General features: G+C 37.9%; 1 protein-coding gene across 3 annotated transcripts in view; it reads right to left on the bottom strand.

The window, feature by feature from the left end:
• Positions 1-20337, bottom strand: part of LOC139969116 (uncharacterized) — a 66187-nt gene extending 45850 nt beyond the window's left edge. Inside the window, exon 1 of one of the 3 annotated variants that reach the window (XM_071973912.1) lies at positions 19939-20337. In XM_071973912.1, coding sequence (XP_071830013.1) covers positions 19939-19960 — 22 coding nt within the window. In that variant the 5' untranslated portion in view covers positions 19961-20337. Of the gene's footprint in view, positions 1-14459; positions 14655-19938 lie in introns of those variants that run through there. The other 2 variants (XM_071973909.1, XM_071973911.1) reach the window with 2 other exon arrangements.
• Positions 20338-20790: the final 453 nt, after the last annotated feature.

Below are 20790 nucleotides of genomic sequence, written 5' to 3'. Positions count from 1 at the left end.
AAAAACAGATATGATCTTAAAGACAAATGTCCCTGAAGGAAGGACTTGTTTTATCTCCAGACCAGTTTATAAATATTCATAAGCATATTCATAAGCTTATCTCAAGGTCTGTGCCCGCAAGACATCATCAACGCCATGTGATAAGGCCATGGGATATAATATACCCAAGACAAAGTAGGACTGAGTTCGTCTGTGGTCAAATCTCATTGAAACTTATGAGGAATATGTCGAAAGCAAAGAAATCAAAATGTAACGTAGTTCCGTTGTCTTTCATTACTCAACATTAGCGTACTTCAATTATTATTCATATTCCATATTTTGCCAGATTTATTTCAGTAATCATAGTGCAATGTTCTTATAAGGTATGATGCTTTGGAGAATATAGTATAATCGCGATATATATAGACGAATCGCTTGCGGACACTGAGTACCAAATTCTCCCTTTTTTCTCTATTTATCAACCAAAAGAGGTAAAAGAGACATAAATGCAACAATAAGAGAGATAATACAATAAGGTAATACTACAGATGGCAGTCACGAGAGAATACATGTACAAGCGGGACTGCAGGAAATAATACAAGATAACAGAGGGCAGTACCGAAATATAATGTATATATATATGTATATTTATAACAATTCATGAAAGTAATCAGTCAACGGCCTCGGATCAAAACTCTCGAGCCATGTAATAAATTATCAAAATTCCATTTTTTTTTATTTATCGTCGTTTCTTAGTTCAGGTACCAAAACTTCCTGTTAAAAGTGCATCAAGGGAGCAGGTGACCGTGGAAAGTCCATTGTCCGAAATGAACAGAAGAAACAAATACAATTGCCGTTCGAGTATATTATGTTTGGTGCCAAACAAACGGAGAAATACAAAACACTGGCTAGTCGTTGTTTACTTCGTCCTAATTTGGGGTCAAATGAGTCCACGATAAAATGTACATATATATACATATATACATATATGCATGTATATACATATATATATATACATATATATATACATACATATATGTATACATATATATGTATACATATACATATATATACACATATATAAACACATATATACACGCATATATACACACATACATACACATATACATATACATATATATACATCTTATATATATATATATGTATATATATATGTATATATATATGTATATATATATATATATATATATATGTATATATGTATATATATATATATGTATATATGTATATATATATGTATATATATATGTATATATATATATATGTATATATATATATATATATGTATATATGTATATATATATATATATATATATATATATAGAATATATATATATAGAAAATATATATATATGTATATATATAAAGATATATATAGATATATATATAAAGATATATATATAGACATATATATAGATATATGTACATTCACTTGCTATACATATATTTACATTTACGCGTGTCCGTGGACTCCCTTGACCCCAAATTAGGATAAAGTAACTAACGACTCACCAGAGTCATTCTTAGCGTCTCCATTGGGGAAAATATCTAGTTTATAGCTGGTCAAAATGTCAGCTTATCTTACCATGGGCAATAAAGTTACAATCTATGAATAATAAAAGTTTATAGACACTTGTTAATCGGTTAGTGAAGCTTATGGCTTCTGTCCTGTATACAGCTCAAAGTGTTCCCACCATCATATATGCTCTACGGAGGGGTTTGCCTTGCTAGCCCAGAACAAGCTGTCCACATGTATAGCAGGATACGTGTTGTCCAGCTCGCCCGAACGGATTTGTTTCCAATGACAACCATTTGAACGCTTATGGTGATTTTGGTGGGATTTGTGACAGGCGTACTAGAACCAAAACAAACTTGTCGACTAGTAATAAGCGACTATAGTAAGACACCATCTTGGACTTATACTTTCAGATCATTGAGTTAACTGACAGTTCACCCACCTTTCACCACCCCACCCCGTTCCCTACCACTGTCCCCCGTTCCCTACCACTATCCCCCGTTCCCTACCACTATCCCCCCTCCCCAGCCCTACCAACACAACCACCCTCATAAAACACAGGATTTCACGAAATGGCTGCTTGACTTAATTAGTAACGAAAGTTAACGTTACACTGAGCCTGACTTGAATCCAATCTGCTGTTGTACCCTTCTCAACCCCCATCCGTAACCCTTATCAATCCCTTCCCATGTCCACACAAATAAACCTGATACCTTACGCGATTTTTATCACCGCGCCGTGATTTTCGCACGATCGTAATAACCGGAATCGCCCTTGCTGCACCAGAGTGTAATCACCATTCGATATTCTGTCTGGTTTAAAAGTTTCACAAACCTTTGGCTAATTCAGGTATTGTCATGTAAATATTAGCTGCATTTCAGTCACAGTTTGAAAACAATGTGAGAGGTTATTATCCTTAGAAGTGAACCATAAAATTAATGATTTCAATGAACCCTACACACCAGTATGTAAAAATAACATTTTATTCCCTTTTCTTTTCATTTCTGTTTTGGTGATTTTATTTATTGGAATACGAAATAAAAACAATTTCATATGTTTTCATTCAAATCCGATTTTTAAATTTTAATAACCATGTCACCGCGTCAACATGTCTAATATTTACGGTGTATAGAAATGTTCTCAAGATGAAAGATTGTGCGACCCGACCCAGTTATAGAATGTTTCTTAACTATAGCAATATTTATAACATGTTCTTCACAGTATATGAACTGACAGTCTGGGTACGTGCATGTGCAGAGTTATTTGTTTTCACACAGTGTAATCCCATGTAATCATAGTGTGTTATCCTATCCACACAGTGTAATCCCATGTAATCATAGCCCACAGTGTAATCCCATGTAATCATAGTGTGAAATCCTATATCCAATACACAGTGTAATCCAATGCAAGCCTAGTGTGTAATCCTATCCACACACTTTCAGTTTCTTTATTCCAGGATATATAGCATAAAATACAATTTATAAATAGGAGACTATAAAAATTTATGAAACATAAAGTGTAATCTTATCCTCATAAAAGGATTCTGCACCTGGGATAGTTGAGATGGGTATCGTAAGCATATTGATAGTGTTTAGGTATATGATATAATCACACCACAATCGTGGATCCAGGGTGGAATGGGGTGAACATCCCACCCATTTTATAACTTCACAAAGAAAAAGTAGCCCACAATGTGCCTCAGCATGCACTGTTCATGTCTAACTTTTTTCTAAGGGAGAAACCCCAGCCCAGCCCTGGTAGGTAGCGAGGAACAGAAAGCTCTCCCTAGCTGCCTCCCCCGACCGACCCCCACCCCCACCCACCCCCGATCGTTTCCTCTCCCCCAATATTAGGAAGTGTCCTAACGCCACCAGTTGCTCACTCACATGGTTAGAATGGCTTCCGATAACTTAATAACTGTTACTGTGAGAAAAGAGGCAAATGAACACATGTTGAACTATTTTAGTTTGATATCTTGATATAGTAGCCTATTAAATGTATATTACTGTATGCATGACACTTATATATATCACGTAATATTATCATGCATAATAGCTACAGTTTAATATCGATAACATCTGTAACTGCATCGACGTGCTTAAGGGAGGGACGAAACGAAAGATTATCGTTATCCTACATGTGCCAGAGATGAGAAAGATAACCACACGCTAGCCCCCCCCCCCCCCTCCCCGCCACACCTCTCGCCAATACATTTACGGAAAATTAGCCTCCAGAATTGAGAGCTTTGATGAATATTTTCTATTATACTTCTATCACATATTTTCAGTAAACTGCAAAAGAATTTGTTTGGAAAGAGGCTGATGAGCCATTTTGACTGTTGCCTCTGTCCAACGTACATCACCTATTATAATTACATCAATGTAACATTCTTTTACTGTTATATGTTGCTCAGCCCGACAGTTGGTAAATCAGTTTTGCTCATTAGTCGAGATATAATCATTCATCTCTCAAGTTTATATCCTAACAACGTACGAACATAGTGATGGAATATTACAAGTCTCCTGTCGATTGGCGAGCAAGCATAGTCAGTGTATTGTCATTAATCTTATTTTCATTATCTGAAATTGATAAAGGGAAATAACACCTACTTTGAAAACAATTATTTTCATTTTCGTATAATGTTGTGGAATCGTCCATAAGCTTAACAGAGATGACATAGGAACATTCCAGTACATTTTATTTTTGTTAATGTTTAAATGTTCTGTTCTTAACTCAAAAGCTTTTATTATTTCCGAATTAAAAAAAAAACACTTAAAAATGTTTACTTCTATACCAATGAAAGTATGATAAGTACATAATGTATATAACTGTAACGTTACAACATTGCAACATCCAAATCATCACATGAAACTCAGTGACGTAAACATTTTGACTTCCGGCTTCCATGACACATGTGAAGACCCATCAAAATCATAATAACCACCAAAACGAGCAAAACATGTACAGAGCTATATCTATCCACCCGAAATTCGAGCCGTTTGCTGACCACTCCGCCCTCCCCGTGACCCATCCTCGCCTCTTGCCAACTCTCGTCACCTCTTCCAACCTTCTAGCTACGATAAACACAAATTTCAAATATAGAAATCATAAATTTTATGGAAAGTCACCCAAGATGTAATAACATGGGCACGAAAACCAAGCAGCTTATTTGATCCACTCTCAATACCCGGTCCCCTGACATCGTAACTGTAACCGTACAGATATCATAACTCACTTGCAGTTTACTAATCCGGTTTTTAAAACATTTTCAAAATAGACAATAATTGCATCAAGTATTTGCAATTGGGAATGCAGGCCCATTTATGTATTAGGATCAAGTGGGGTTCATTCATGGGTGTGTGGCCTCAGTAACAGCAAAGTTTACCACGGTTCACGTGATCACTTGTTTACCGGTCATAGGTCAACTGTATCAGACAGTCTCGCGTCGTTAGAGCGTATTATAGGGGATTTCATACGATAAAAATTGACCCCATTGAATGCAAGATCTTCGTCGATCCGGGTCCTTTCATATTTTCTTTCTATTTTTCTCCAATGGTTTATGATTCTTTTGAAACAAACGTGCGATAAATTAACCGAGTTTAATTTACAAGACTGTCAAAACGTTAAGGAGGTATAAATGTCTCACAAATCGTTTTTACTGCACAGCTGCAGTATACCGGGACATCTGTATCGATTATATTTTTCAATGAAAAATAATAATAATAATAATTTTGTATATTTTGAAAGTTATGATTGGTCCATGACTATGAAGAGTACAGATATTTTGGTGTTTATTTTCAATTATTTATTATTATTATTATTATTATTATATTTTCAAATATAGAAAATACATCAAGGGGAAAAGAGGATAACATTGGTTGCCCGTAGACAGGTGGCTGTAAATGAAAACAAATAAGCTCAACATTGTGGGTAGAAGTGGGTAAAGTGGGAAAGGCGGGGGCAGAGGGGGTGGGGGTTATTAAGGGATGTTCTATAATGGAAGTTTGTCGATAAATTAACGTTGCGTTTTGCGTTACTATTAACCCAGTCATATGTAATGTGCAAATAACTGGGATACGCCTCTATAAAGTTTTAGCATATATCTCCACTTCACTATTCTCCTTAATAGAGAGTTATCTAAAATATAAAGATTGTTTTCCGGCACAATTAATGCCATATTCAGACATCACTCGCTACAGAAACAAGAAGTGGGTGTCTTTTGCCAATTTGCACCTGCCAATGTTTGATAATAATTAATTAACCCAACGCCCTAACATAAAGAATCTGTTATTTTCTGTTGTCGCTACTTCCTTAATCCACACCTGTCGCATGCAGTTTACCTTGATTCTCGTGAACTTTGTCAGTGCGGGGGGAAAATCATGATAATTATGATAATAAAACTGCTGTGTACATAGTTACGTTTAATAGAGGGCGCTTTTCATGACAGATGCGAAAGAACTTCACCAGAATTGTCAACTGACGTTGCCGCCAGTACAGTAGAACATGGATGTATTGTTGGCATTAATATGGAAGGCCATCATATCCCTTGAGATTCTTTCAAAATGATTAAAATATTGTAACCAGTGAACCAATTGCACGCGGGCTTAGCCATTCCTCTTTTTTTTCTACAAATGAATTGATTTTTAGCCATTGTGAGCTTTGAAAGGGTAAAAACAATGTAAAAAACTATCGTTAGTAAAAACTTAACTATGTAGATATGCAGGATATGTGCAACGTATTGTACGTACCAGTTATTCTATGTTCCGACAGACAAACACTTAAGTGCGACTATGTACGCCGAGTAAATTTAAGCAGTCATTATACACGTAATTACATACACGGAAGTGCTCAGGGCACAGGTTCCAACAATGGCCGTCCATATATAAACGCGAACCCAATTTCTGCAACGAGAACTGCATTTTCCTGCAAATAAGTAGTATTGTAGTGCGCGTGGAGTGCTTGCAGTATTAGGAAGAACTTTTCGGTTGTTCATGGTGTTATTTTTTTGGGCGGACAACACACCAGCAAGTATAGTACCTACAAAATGAGGGCGCTTGTGAGCGCCGTGACAGGCTCAGAATAAGTTGGCTACGCAGCTAGCATCTGAAACTGCAAATGTACAGGGACTGAATGAAACTTTAAAATTCAACGTCCAGTCATGTATAGGTATCGGTCACTTGGCCAGTAATGCGAATATTGTAGCGCGCACGCGCACTACAATAACAAAAATGTGTGCAAATTTCCCAAGAGAATTGTTGAACATTACACGAAGTTGAAACGTTTTATGTTTACTAACATTTTGTTTTTACAGTATCAAACTGTACTATCGTAAGTATTTTTGAACACTTAACACTGTGGTTGGTTTACTGTTGCTATGACAACAAGATTAAAATGGCCAACCGGCAAGAAATGGCAGCAGTAAACGTGCTTTGTTTACGATTTTGTTGGTCACCCGAAAAGTGAAAACTATGAAGTCACTCTTACCGACCTTGCAAAATTGTGAGATGGGGTCCTCAAAATGGGAAGTGGGCAGTGAATATAACGCGGATCGCAAAGTACCGGTAGTAAATTACTGTTGTTGTATGTGGTAGCATACAGAAACGTTGTACTCAAAGCCGAAGCCAAAGCCAGGTTACACATCCGAAGTCTATGCATGCTAAGTTCATATTCCTTTCGGGAAACATTTCCCTACTGGTACATATACACCATATCTACAAGGGGGGGGGGGGGGGAGGGGGCTAAAAGTGGCCGGCCCTGCTATAACAAAATACTTCTTTTCATATATCATAAGTAGCTTGTCTTATCAAGAGTCTATAACTTACAAGAATCAATCCGTTTACACTAAACACAAAGCTGTCAGGAATTTACGAATGTAAACGTTTCTAATATCTAGGACAATATTTTTGTTTTCTATAGTTGGGTAAACATCCTTGTTACAGGAAAAGCAATGTAAGGCGCTACCGTCAGTAAATCCTGCGGTACGCTATGTAAAGAATATATAACAAAAGTGTTTGAACGATCAAACAGTCAAATGTCGGTCTTTTAAAACCGACAGCGATGCATTATTCAGTAAATATCAGTAAATATTCGTATTTTTATAACAGAGACACCTGCAGTTCAAATAAGTTACAAACTACCATATGACTGATTAGTGCGTTAACGTATGCTGTATGGTGGACTACCATAATTGATTGTATGCTTTGCTGTCGTATTACTGCATGGTGTGCTGTGAATGACTGTGTTGTGTACTACCATATACGAATGTATGGTGTGCTAGCGTTTAGCTGCGTGAGGCGTTACGTATGAATGTATGGTGTGCTTTCGTGTAACTGCATGGTGTGCTATGTATGACTGTATGGTGTGCTGTTTATGACTGTTTGGTGTGCTACCATATACGAATGTATGGTGTGCTAGCGTTTAACTGCGTGGGGCGTTACGTATGAATGTATGGTGTGCTTTCGTGTAACTGTTTGGTGGGCTATGTATGACTGCATGGTGTGCTATGTATGACCGTATGGTGTACCACCAAATGACTGTATGGTGTGCTACCATATACGACTGTAAGGTGTGCTATCGTTTAACTGCGTGTTTGGGGCCTTACGTATGGCTGTAGGGTGTGCTGCCGTATGACTGCATGGTGTGCTATGTATGACTGTATTGTGTACCACCAAATGACTGTATGTTGTGCTACCATATACGACTGTAAGGTGTGCTATCGTTTAACTGCGTGTTTGAGGCCTTACGTATGGCTGTAGGGTGTGCTGCCGTATGATTGCATTGCGTGCTTTGTATGACTGTATGGTGTACCACCATATGACTGTATGATGTGCTACCATATACGAATGTATGGATGGTGTGCTACCGTTTAGCTGCGTGGGGCGTTACGTATGAATGTATGGTGTGCTTTCGTATAACTGCATGGTGTGCTATGTATGACTGTATGGTGTGCTGTTTATGACTGTATGGTGTGCTACCATATACGAATGTATGGTGTGCTACCGTTTAACTGCATGGTGTACTATGTATGACTATGGTGTACCGTCGTATGAAAGAAAGAGTGTACCACCGTATATCACTGTATGGTGTTCTGACCTTTGACAGTTTGGTGTACTACCATGTGACCATGGCATTTACATGTCAGAAAGTTCGCAAAGTTTGTCCTTAATAAGACTTATATTTGTGACATAGATCAAACTATTAATTCCAATACAATTCATATTGTTACACTTCTGTGTGCCATCTGTATCCCTTCCAGTTGACGACACGGTGATATGTATCATACAATAAATGAAACCTATAACTACCTCTTTCAATCATTGTTTATTTGCTTACCGTTCTTGTGTTTATTTACTTCCGTTACCTACTTAAGGGCTGGCTGAATATGCTGCAGAAATCAACAGGCCTATATAGAACGTACAGCAGGCCTAGTGTTACAGTACTATTAAACTTTGCTATACGGACCGAAAACAGTCAAAAATATACTGCATATGGAATAGCTATACACATACCGATATTTATCGACGTTATACTCTGAAGGGAAGATCAGCCTAAGCAGAGAGTAAACATACTTAGACATTGCTGCGCAAGGAATCACAAAATACGACCTGGTTACCAGATACTACTTGAAGATACAAGATTAATTTGAATTGATTATGTCGAGTTAAGGCTTTAAAGAAATGGAGAAAATCTAAACACAAAAACAATTAATCAAATATGATCAGAGTATCAGAACACGATATTATGTAAATATGAAATGCACCTCCAGCAGCTAATAAGATACGGGGTATTGGTTCCACGAAACAGCATGTGGCACTAGTGAAAATTGTCTGTGTAATTTGATGGAAAGAAAACATACTTCGTTTTGAAAGTAGGACAAATTTATGAAAGATACGCTTGTTAGTAAAATTGTTTGGATATCGGGTTAGTAGAAAGATCCGTCCGTCCAGGGACCTATCTTGTTAGGACACTTAACCACCATGGAGCGAAAATGGTTCATGCAACTTATCACATTAATAAACATCTACAGTTGCCATGCCAACATCAACATTCAAATCTAGCTCCACTTTCTTCAAGAGTTGTTCTAGCTTTCGATTTAGATTAAAATCGTTGAACAAGAGTTGATCATGTGATACGGCTTCGGTGACCGTCAAAACTCGTTGAAAAACAAAAATCATTCGTGTAAGTAAATGCCATCATCAAGTTCTTGCTTTAATTTATATCTCATTTCATTATATTCGGTAAGTATTCATATACCCTTGACGTTGTCTCCTATCGTTTCGAATTATTATCAAAATAATTGAAGAGTTGAATCAGTCCTTCATCCACGAATTAAATATGGAGACCCCTAGAATAAAATAGCAAAGATGGGACTTATGTATTGTATTGCTAAAATATGGGAGAAAATATGGCAGTGTCTCAGTTGTCTACTTTTATCGGTGGTGGAACAGGTCTTCATAATTTGGACAGTTATGTTGAACAAATACACATTCCATCAATATATATCTCTCTTGTTCTTTTCGGGCAGGGAGGGTGGAGGGGGAGGGGTCGTAAATGTTTTCCTCATTCTTTAAGTTTGTTTAAGAAACCTACCACAAAGAAACTATGTATGCATAATAAGATAAAAATGCACGATGCAATCCACCATATCAAAAACTAGATATTTTGATTGTTTATGTATTTAACTTTTATCTAGGTAACTTGTAACAAAAGTATAGGTAACAATTGCATATTTTGAACACGAACAGTTTTTGTTTTTACTTTATAAAGTAGCCTAAATGTAGTTTGAGTTAGTCCATTTTGCTTTCCAGATACTAACTTACTCCATGCATGTCTTCCATTTATACCAGAGGTAACATAATTAACGGAATTACTGATATTATGTTCAATAAATACAAGAAAAAAGTAAAGAAATAAATTCATGGAATTGCTATATTGTAAATTTACAAAAATGATAAAAATAAATTTCGTGGAACTGCTATATTATATTGCCCAATACATGTATTTGTCTCATGTGTGTTTTTATTTCTATTAGCAAAATGTTGCACGCAAAACACTTCAAAATAATGAAATGTTAAAGCTTCTATCAAAACTATTTGCGACAGGAAAGGGCCGGTACTTAATCATCGCAAGACACGTCGAACTGCGGGGTTATAATCATCAAATATTACTTAAATTTGTTAATTGAAATCATTCCCCTCATTGACGCAATATGAAAGGCATGAAAAGTAATAATATCAAAAGTAGTTGCTTTTGTAGCCAAGAATAGTAATTCTATCATTTGAAAATAACGCATTCTGAAGTATGTTAGCTTAAACATAAATCGGAATTTAGTCAAGCCTAACGGGAAATAGGGTTTTACGTTTTTGGTACCTGCGGGACAACGTAAACTTATGCAGGAGTAATTAAATTATAAAATATTACCAACACGTGTTCATCTACATCAGTAAACCATTCTCGACCTATCATAGCCTAACACACAGCATGTGCTACAGAATTGCGTCCTATATGTACGGTCTTTAAACTGTCACGTATACAGGCGGTAGTATGCTAAATTATTGGCCTGTTATGTTTCCAGGGAATTGAAATTCAATTATTATTTCTTCTTACTTCAATTTAGTCTGGTCGACGTTTATGTGTCAGTTATTTATGTGTAAACTCGATTAACTTCGGCAAAAATGTTATAAAGAAACTTTCTTGACAACGGACCAAAGTCCCGAAAGCGAAGAACTTGAAATGTTATCATTAAAAGTTGGACAAGAAAGCGACGAGAGCTGTCAAACACAAGCGTTCATATTAATCGACTGGCAACACACTGGATTCGTCTACTTTACGATCGTACTACTTGAGCTTATCTAGGATTTTATATAGGTGGAGTGTGGCCTGGTGTTATTCCCCCTCCCCCACCCCTTCCCGAAAAATATAATAAACAGACCTCAAATGTTGTATTCTGATGCATAGTTCGACTATGAATTAGGTTTTCAGTTAGATACAGGAAGAAATGCAAGGATGTGCTAATAACTAATTTGGGAATTAGGTCGAACAGGGGAGGTTGTACCCTTCCCGCCCCCCTCCCCTTACTAGATCCGCGCCTATATTACGTATAATGTAAGGTTATGTTTTGTTGCTTTGGCGGGAAATGTAATGTTGTAAAGACATTCTTGATATTCTTGAAGTAAGAACGGTACTCACAATTTCGTCGATTAATTATGCACGGAGTGCTAACCAACTGAAATTTTCGAAAATATCGCAGGTGGTTGGGATGAGTCATATTATGATTAATAAGTAGCACATTTCTCTCTCCAACAACACTAAAGTCACTTTATATTATCAACAATATAATTGCTTAAAAAAAAGTTATTTCCTGTTACACGGAATGACACGACAGGATTCCATGTAAATATGGGTCAGTTACACTACAAAGGTTATGTATACCATGCAGCGAATTAGTGTCACATGACTTGACGTTTGAACTACAAGAATTAAATACAAAAATGACAGCAGTGAGGTGTGCAATAAAGCTCAAATAAAAAAACTTCTTAATTATCATCAACAACGGCATTTGACGCTTTTTTGTTCAATCTGTAAAACTTATGAGTATATGACTGCATATACAGTGAAATGTCTTTAACGTGTCGTCAAATACCGCACTGCATTGTTATAGGCCTATCCCACGTGTGTAATGGGTCATCAAAGCTCGATATATGGTCATACATGGGACTGTGAAGTGTCGCCATATATCACATTGCATGGCTATACCCATATGTGTAATGGGTTGTGATAACTCTCTCACTATATTATACATATGTATGGAATGGGTTCAAATATCTTAATACATGACTGTAACTATGAGTATTACTATATAATAATTATATATAAGTCATAATGTATACCGGTATAGTTCAATGAATGTTTACACCTATGAATGTAATGCGTATAGACACCTCGTATCGGAACATAATATACGATCAAATATAATCGCATCAACGTTGTTATTCGGTTTCTTGGTGTGAAACCTCTTCCTGCAAGAACCGTGATCGATTTTTGTCGGTTCTACATATTGAAAGCTAATAATTCACCTCATCCTGCGAAAACATTAGACCAATCAACCCATGAGGAAAGCTCTCGTTCGGTAAACAGCAGGATAAGATTTAATGTTTACGTTTCATTCAAGTAATGATTGTTCTGTAATCTTTCCCAAGACGGTTGTATCAAGGGCGTAGGAACCGGGGGGCTGGGGGCGCCAGCCCCCCCCAGTGAAAAATATGGGGGGCGGAAGTATCATTCCGCCCCCCCCCCCCCGCTCCGCAAGTCAAAAAACCCCTTTTTCATTTCCAAATGAGAAAAAAATCTCATTTGGAGCACCAAATTGCATTTAAGGCCAGGTGAAAATGCAAAATTCTTTACAAAATGGAGTGGGAGTTGAAGTGTGCTATATTGCACCAAATTGCATCTGAGGCCACCTGGAAATGCCAAAAAATTCCAAAGGGGAGGGGGAAACCCCCGCCCCTTAGACCCCTCCCCCAGGCCGGCCATCAGTCTTCAGCCCCCCCCCCCACTCAAAAGTACCTTCCTACGCCACTGGTTTGTATGATTGACAATAACGTGTATACGTCAAACGGGTTCCATTGTATATAGTCGCTTGTACAATCAATGTTGGTACCTGTACGAAGAGAATATTGTACCTATACAAAACCGTTTTTAGGTATAGGCCTATTACTGTCTAGACATTACTGTGAAATGTATAGGCTATTTTCCGTCTTGCTTAGCATATCAATTGGTTCGATACGGTATATGAATATGATACAATGCTTCTTTGTCAGACAAGGGCAGCGATATTACTGTAAGCTTTATGTTGCTATCGTCGCACTAACACTATCAGACGACCTAGGAATACTTATTCATTTACTGGAGGTATTTTCTTGAACTTTACTTTATTTGCTGATCGTCTAACAGAGAAATCATCCCACCCGCAACATCCTCATCCCCACCACCATCGCCACCGTAAGCGCCTTCCCACATCACCCTCACCCAACCACCTTCACCACCATATACCACTCCCCCCCCCCCCCAAATGACTATACACATGCCAATATAATAAAACTTACTGGTTTATATATTTACGAGTGACCCGCTTACCTGTCTCCCCACAACCTTAGCACCACATTCTACTGTGTCTAGAATGCCCTGGTAATCTTTTAACACTGTACACCCTAATGGCCCTAATGGCCTTCCTTCATTTTTCTACCAACAAAGTGTCTAGCCCATATCCCTGTAATTCCCTGTACGATGATGTCAAACACGGGGTACTCATTATTGATCATGCAGGGGTATACACAGGCTTACATACGTCATCACTGTAAAGGTATGAGATAGCCGTGACTGGAAAGAGTCAATAATTAGGGTACACGGTATTTCAGTTTGCGAGGATGATCTTGATAATTAGAACACAACGGCTTTAGTTGGGAATATGTGAAAAGCAATAGTACCAATAAGAGGTCCAAATGTCGCTCCGTAATAAGATCTCCTCAATTCATAACGGAAATTCGACGGGGAGGGGGGGGGGGTTGTAAGAAACTACTTTTAATATTCAGTGACCTAGCTATAAATTGGAGTTTCTCCAACTTAGCTTTCGAACCAAACTTGTCCGCACAAGAACTCAACATCGTTATATGTATACCTGCTCGTACTCGACCCCATTGATTTGAACTCATGACATATTTACATATTGGAATATCTAATAAAGCATAGGTACTATAGGTGCAAGTTTGAGTACTCGTTTTCGTGCTTGATAAGCCTTGGTACTCGTATAGTACCGATGGAATTCGACTTATTTTCTTACTCACGCTGTTGTACTCGTGATAAATGTCTATTGCGAAATTTGTATCAAAGAAAAGTCAAATGCGGCACTCACTTACAATAAAAGTAAACAAACATTCCGTCATACCTGTGCGCCAAAAAATGTCCAAGGAGTTATCCAGAATCTTGAAGTATTCCACAGTATAAATAGGCCTACAATCGTCTCGCTATAAAATATCCAATAAACCACTTCGTGACGTAAGAATGTCCACTACATCACAATACAAAATGGCAACAAACCCTGCAGTTGTATTTATATAGCCAGGTATTTGTCCACTGCAGGCTATAAACCGTACACACTACACGTGGTCAAAGTGTACAATGTACACACAGTCCCACGGATAGGTTAGATATAAACTCACCTCTGCGGATACAACTGACAAAAGTTATTTCCGGGTTTATGAACATTTTGTCTTCTTCGCAATCATAAACACTCACAGAAAAAAAAAAAAAATCCAGTGAGCCATTTCAGTTTCATCGAAAGTTGTGACTAATAGGTCACTTCATTGATTACAGATTACTGAACACGCCACGTAAAAAGGAAAGCATATAGTAATAAAATACGTACATAATTTTACTGTTGTTGACTATAGTGGCTACACTGCAATCGAACGTTCTTGTTTTTTTTTGGGGGGGGGGCAACCTTTTCATGACAAAAAGTTAATATTGGCCATCTACAGTAAAGGAAAAACATACGCATGATTCCCGCTGCTAATTAGCTTGTAGGTAGGCTGACCTAATTAAGCTTTTAAATAGTTCCTTATATTGTAATTTGCGGTCAAAGGTTACTAACGAAAACGTCACTTACGCGAACTATAGATGACGTCTCTACAGCCAGCGTAATGAAGTATAATGGACGTGTTATTTCCATCATAATAATAACACAACGGTTACATCAGTCACCGCTGATTCCGTTATATTTATATCCCGCATATAATGTGCGCGCATGATGTGCGCAAACCGGCGATATATGAAACGGAATTTCTACGCCTTCTTGGAAAAATTCGTCGGCAGTGAGAAGGTGGTTATGGAGTAGCCTAAACTAAACAGACATATCTAAAGAGCACACTGTATCTTGACGTACAATATCCAAGTTGAAATGGAAACGATATCACGCAAGGTTTAACTGTAGGGACCACCAACACCCACCATGTAATCCAACCCCCCCCCCCCCCACCGGCACCCCCAGACTATAGATCCCCAAAGGTCTGAAAATACCAAAGTTGAGCACCAATTTTCATAAATATTCCTTTAAGTGATAATTTTGCTCAATTAGTTTGGAAAGATGTTAGAATATACGATAGCATCACCAAATCATGCTTCTGGTTTGGTTAATAAGTACAGACCCTTGCAGCCACGAGTAGCCCCCTGCCCCATCCCCCCAACAGAACCTGTTCTCTCATAGCCGCAATCGTTGCGCGCTCTCGGAGCATTATGTATACCAAGGGCGCAACCACGCAATCTTTCTGGTGGGCTTTAAACCCCCCCCCCTCCACCCCGGAAACTATCGAGGTGGCTCAACCTGGACGATATACGGTAACAGCTTATAGCACCCACCCCCAGTACAAAAATGCGGTTACACCCCTGATTTATACTTCCTACATGAAATGCAAATTTCTCAGTTTCTCGAAGATATACAGCATAATACGATACTATACTGTGAAATCCATTGTATTTATTATCTATTGACCGTTCAACTCAAATCGCACTGTACACAATTTATATGTCGTCACCGGATCATTTATATAAAGACTACATAATATTATATTATATTATGTTATATTATATCATGTTCCATTATATGTTAAATTTTATGTGATGCATTATGTTATATTATATCTTATATGTTATGTATAATGTATTATGTTATATGTATTATGTTATATGTTATATTATATATTATATTATAACGAATTCCAATGCTTACGGATTCGGGAACTTAAATCTCAAAAATGATAAAGATGTTTACCAACTTTGGCTTGCAGTTTTTATTGTCGAAGTTGTTGACAAGCCAGGCACGTTGATGATTTAGCGGGCAATACATTGGTGAAACCCCCCTTTGAGTAGGTCTATTATGCGTGCTCACAATGGGTGCCTTAGACGGAACAACACCAAACTAAGTTATACGTCAATCCTATACGCATGAGATGGCAAAAAGATATATAAATAATAAGCAAAAAAAAATTGGAAGCAATAATAACAAAAAATAAGGTATTCCTGGCATTGATGAATATCATTTAGAATATACAGTGATATATCAACTAAGGGAACATGCTTCAACGCAAAAAAGTTATTAAATCAGAAAATCATTATTGGGTGACATGAATAACATGACTGATAATTATTGTTCGTAGTCTAGCAATTTCAGGGAAATTACCGATAAACTACGAAATAGGGGTATAAGGGTTCCCACCCCACCCCCCCTCCCATCCCGTCCCGTCTTTTCCGGTTTATATGAAGGCATGCAGAGAATATCGGGTTTCTACTATAGAAGGATTTGCGTACCAAAACTTAGCGAATGCGCATAATTATACTTGCTGAAATTACATGCAGGACAGTCTGTAGGAACAGGATCAAGAAAAACAAGGAGAGGATCCATATACAGAAGACAAATTGGGGGGAAAAATTCACAATTCCGGATTAAAAATTGCATAGATTGATAAAAGTGTCTAGATGTTTGATTGAACATTTCAATGCGACTTCCGATGGAAATATTCCACATGTCGATTGCTCTGATGTCACCAAATATACAAAATGACTCAGTCAAGACATACAAAATGCTTTCAAGTGTCAGAGCTGATCAATTTCTGGCCGGCTCGTGTCTCTCCTCCCCCATTCCCCGTCCATTCTGCCCCTCCCCCCCCCCCCCTCAAATTTGCACCATCCCGAAATATAGTGATATTGGCACGTGATGACCAGCCCCTATTCTATATACCACCACACTATTATTTACGAGGCTAAAGTATATAGTATAATCTGACAGGTTTTATGTATTAAAGTAAAACAGACTTTTGTGTTTTTGTCATTTTCTTTAAGGGAAATAGTAGAATTATTTTCTCCTTGTCCGATACAGACTTTACTCAAAAGCTGCGTGAGATTTTTGTACAGATGTCTCTCTAAAACACGGTCGCACTACAGCAGAATGCCTCTTCGTATATCAAGCAACAAGTTTATAAATTCACAGAACTAATTTTCTCTCTCTATCTCTCTCTCGACGTCACATATAGGACCACAGTCAGTAATTATCAAAATAGCTTCTTCTTTTTTTAAAACACAACGTACTACATGCAAAGAAAGAAAACTGTCAAAATAGAATCCCCTACGCCGTCCATGGTCTAGTGTTGCCGATTTCAGACGTGTTCGTTATGGCACGTCAGTTAACGTCATGACACGTCATGCTTGAAGTCACTTATGACGTCTTCATTTTTAGCTCGGGGGGCTGAAGGACAACTACGTCACTTCAAGCAGAACGACGGCGTATTTAAAGTTGATCTGTTGCGTCTCGTTGAAGACATACATGAGCAGAGTTGCTTCAAAACCGAATATTTTGTTATATATATATGTATATAGATGTACATATATATATACATATATACATATACACACATAAATATATATATATATACAACTCATTACGATTTTCGCTCCAATGTTAATTTCATCTGTATTTGCACCAAACGTATTGTCGTGAATTGTTTACACTGCGGAAATGTTGAAATCTTTGAAAATATTCGCATCCATTTGGGGTGGGTCAAATATGACATTTACATCTTACTTTTAGGAGCAAGGAAAAACGATATCAGAAAAGGACAATATCAGAAGGTAAAAAAATATCTAGTACTCATAAGAGAAGTTTTGTCCTCATCTTCTTCGTTGTCATATTTCGAGGTGTCCAAAAAAAGCAACGTGTTTACTGCTTAATACAGAGAATATTAAAAGTGATTTCCAATGGTGGACATTTAACAACCCTCGTGACAAAACAAAACCCACATGCCAACATGTTTACTGCAATTTTATACGTAAGACTCCACGGGAGAGAACTTTTTTGGAAAGTTCTGCAGGATTTAACAGCCTTAAAGTGAGGACAATGCTAATGAAGTTGATGCTTCCCAATATTGCTATGATGCAAATTCAGTTTCTATGAAATCAAACAACTTTCATTCAACAAAGGATAGGCTATGTTAAATACACCTATTTGTTTTGTTTTTTACACATTTAAGGCTCCCTTTACTTTTTTAACGTGGGAGGAGGGAGTTAAGGGGGACGATACTGGTGAACTTGAATCATACGAATATTATACCAGAGCAAACCTTTGCATGAAAACAGCTTTCGTTTAAATGGATATGGAGCACCAATACGGGTTGACAGTAGATATAGGTACAGGACCTGCCATACACCTCTAAACCTCCTACCCGCCACTCCTGTGTCACCGGCAAATGCAGTCTGAGGACTGTATACATACCGTGATTGTCCACCAACAGTGTGACTAGTCCTGCAAGTAGGACCTACTGTTACGGCGTTATACATTACCGCCACCCACCCCCCCCCCCTTCCTACCCCTTCCAAGTTACACGGTGAATCACGTTGTGAGCTTCAAAGTTCGTAAGAACGAAATTCACGAACTGGCAAGGTCAGGGGAGGGGGCGCAGTGCAAGAATGTTAGCAATTATCGTTAGGTAAGTTAGTTAAAAGGAGTGCATATGTATGGGAGAGACAGGTAAGAGCAGAGTTTTGTCATTTTACATGCTTCTTTTCCGTTGTTCGTGTGAAACTAGCATGATGATAATCGCAAATCTGCTAAATAACTACGAAAATTTCCCGATATACCCACACAGCACACAACGCACATTATCCCGCAGTTGGAATGATACACGGATATGGGTAAGGATGAACATGTTGAACCAATATTGACAGACCCGATGGTTAATATGCCGTAGTTGGGATACAAGATGTGAGTAAACATCACCATCACCCCCTCCCACCCCCCCCCCTCTTACCACCACACACCACCACCACCACCTCATGTTCGTCACTGTAGTAGCCTGTTAGGCAAATGTTGACATTCAAGGAGTGATTGTTTTGTCTGCACATATCAGTGACGTATGCCTGCGAAAAATGTTCACTCATATGCGCAAGTGAAAAACTAAGATTTTCTGTGACACTTAGCGAAGTACCGCTACTACTCCCTAGGACAGTATAGTGGCACGCGCAGGAGGTCCTGTGGAACTATTTCTCCTTTATTTTCTGACAACGCAAGACCTTTCTGTCAAATTAACGTAGTCGCCAGCAGAAGAAAGCAATGCTCACAGGACGTACTCGAGCTACCAGGACAGGACTGCTCTGGTAGTCGGCTTACTAAAATCTGTATCTAAACGGATATTTCTCTTTTAAGTGCAGCTATCTAAAACATAACACTTGCCTATATAGGGTTATAACTACTGCCAAAGCTAACCCAGTGACGACACCGATGAAGAATATAGTCACCTGAGATGAGACATTTAACAGGTTGTAGAAAAGTTGTCTTCCAAAAAGGTATATTATTTAATTTAAGATAATTCATTACTTACCAACATTCGCACATCCCCTCATGGTTAGATCCTATCAGAGTTCCTCCGTGTATCCTAACATGAACAAAACAGCGACAGTACACAGATGTAGGCTAATGTATCGTTATGTAGGCTAATTCTTGCCAGCTGGAATCCTTAGGTAAATTCTCCCGTTGCTTTTCAATTTGGTGATGTAAACACTGCCAGTTGACTGTTCCTGACAGGTGCATTGACATAAGTTAAACGTACACTTTAATAGTCCCACTTGATAAAGGACAAAAAAAAGAGTGTTTAGTTTGTACAGTATTGTAGGGCTTTAGAATAGCGAAACTCGCGGCATGCTCACATTATTGAACAGAATGAATGGTCAAACTGGGCACCTGTTTAAGTTCCTGCCTTCTTTAAATATGGTTATAATCTGTTAGCCTTGTCAGGCTTCAATAAATTTACTCTAGTGGGTTTTTTTTCCATTCTACTTTGTGAATTACAAAACCATAACCGTTAGACTGAGACTCAACAGCACTATAGAAACAAGCTGCAGTCTCCAACGAGGCTCGTAAGCTAGTTATGAAGTATTTAACTCAACAATGCATAAATTGTTATCGACTCCGCTACTTTGTAAAAATTTCGATTCAACACGCGAGAACACACACAGAACAGTTACACTAATGTATGTATGTATTTTAGATCCTCCTGCAAGCATGAACTTGCGAAGAAGCCTCATTGGCTTATCAAAGCCGCAAGCTGACCGAAGTCAGTCTCTTAGATTCATATTTAACGTCATTGATTATGAATTGTTAATTGTCAACAACTCTGTAACTGGACGACATACATTGATCTGGGAGTGACTCGAACCGGGGACCTTGTGATTGA

This window comes from Apostichopus japonicus, chromosome 6 (genome assembly GCF_037975245.1).
Source record: "Apostichopus japonicus isolate 1M-3 chromosome 6, ASM3797524v1, whole genome shotgun sequence".
Lineage (NCBI taxonomy): Eukaryota > Metazoa > Echinodermata > Holothuroidea > Aspidochirotida > Stichopodidae > Apostichopus > Apostichopus japonicus.
This window is presented reverse-complemented; position numbering and strand designations above follow the sequence as displayed.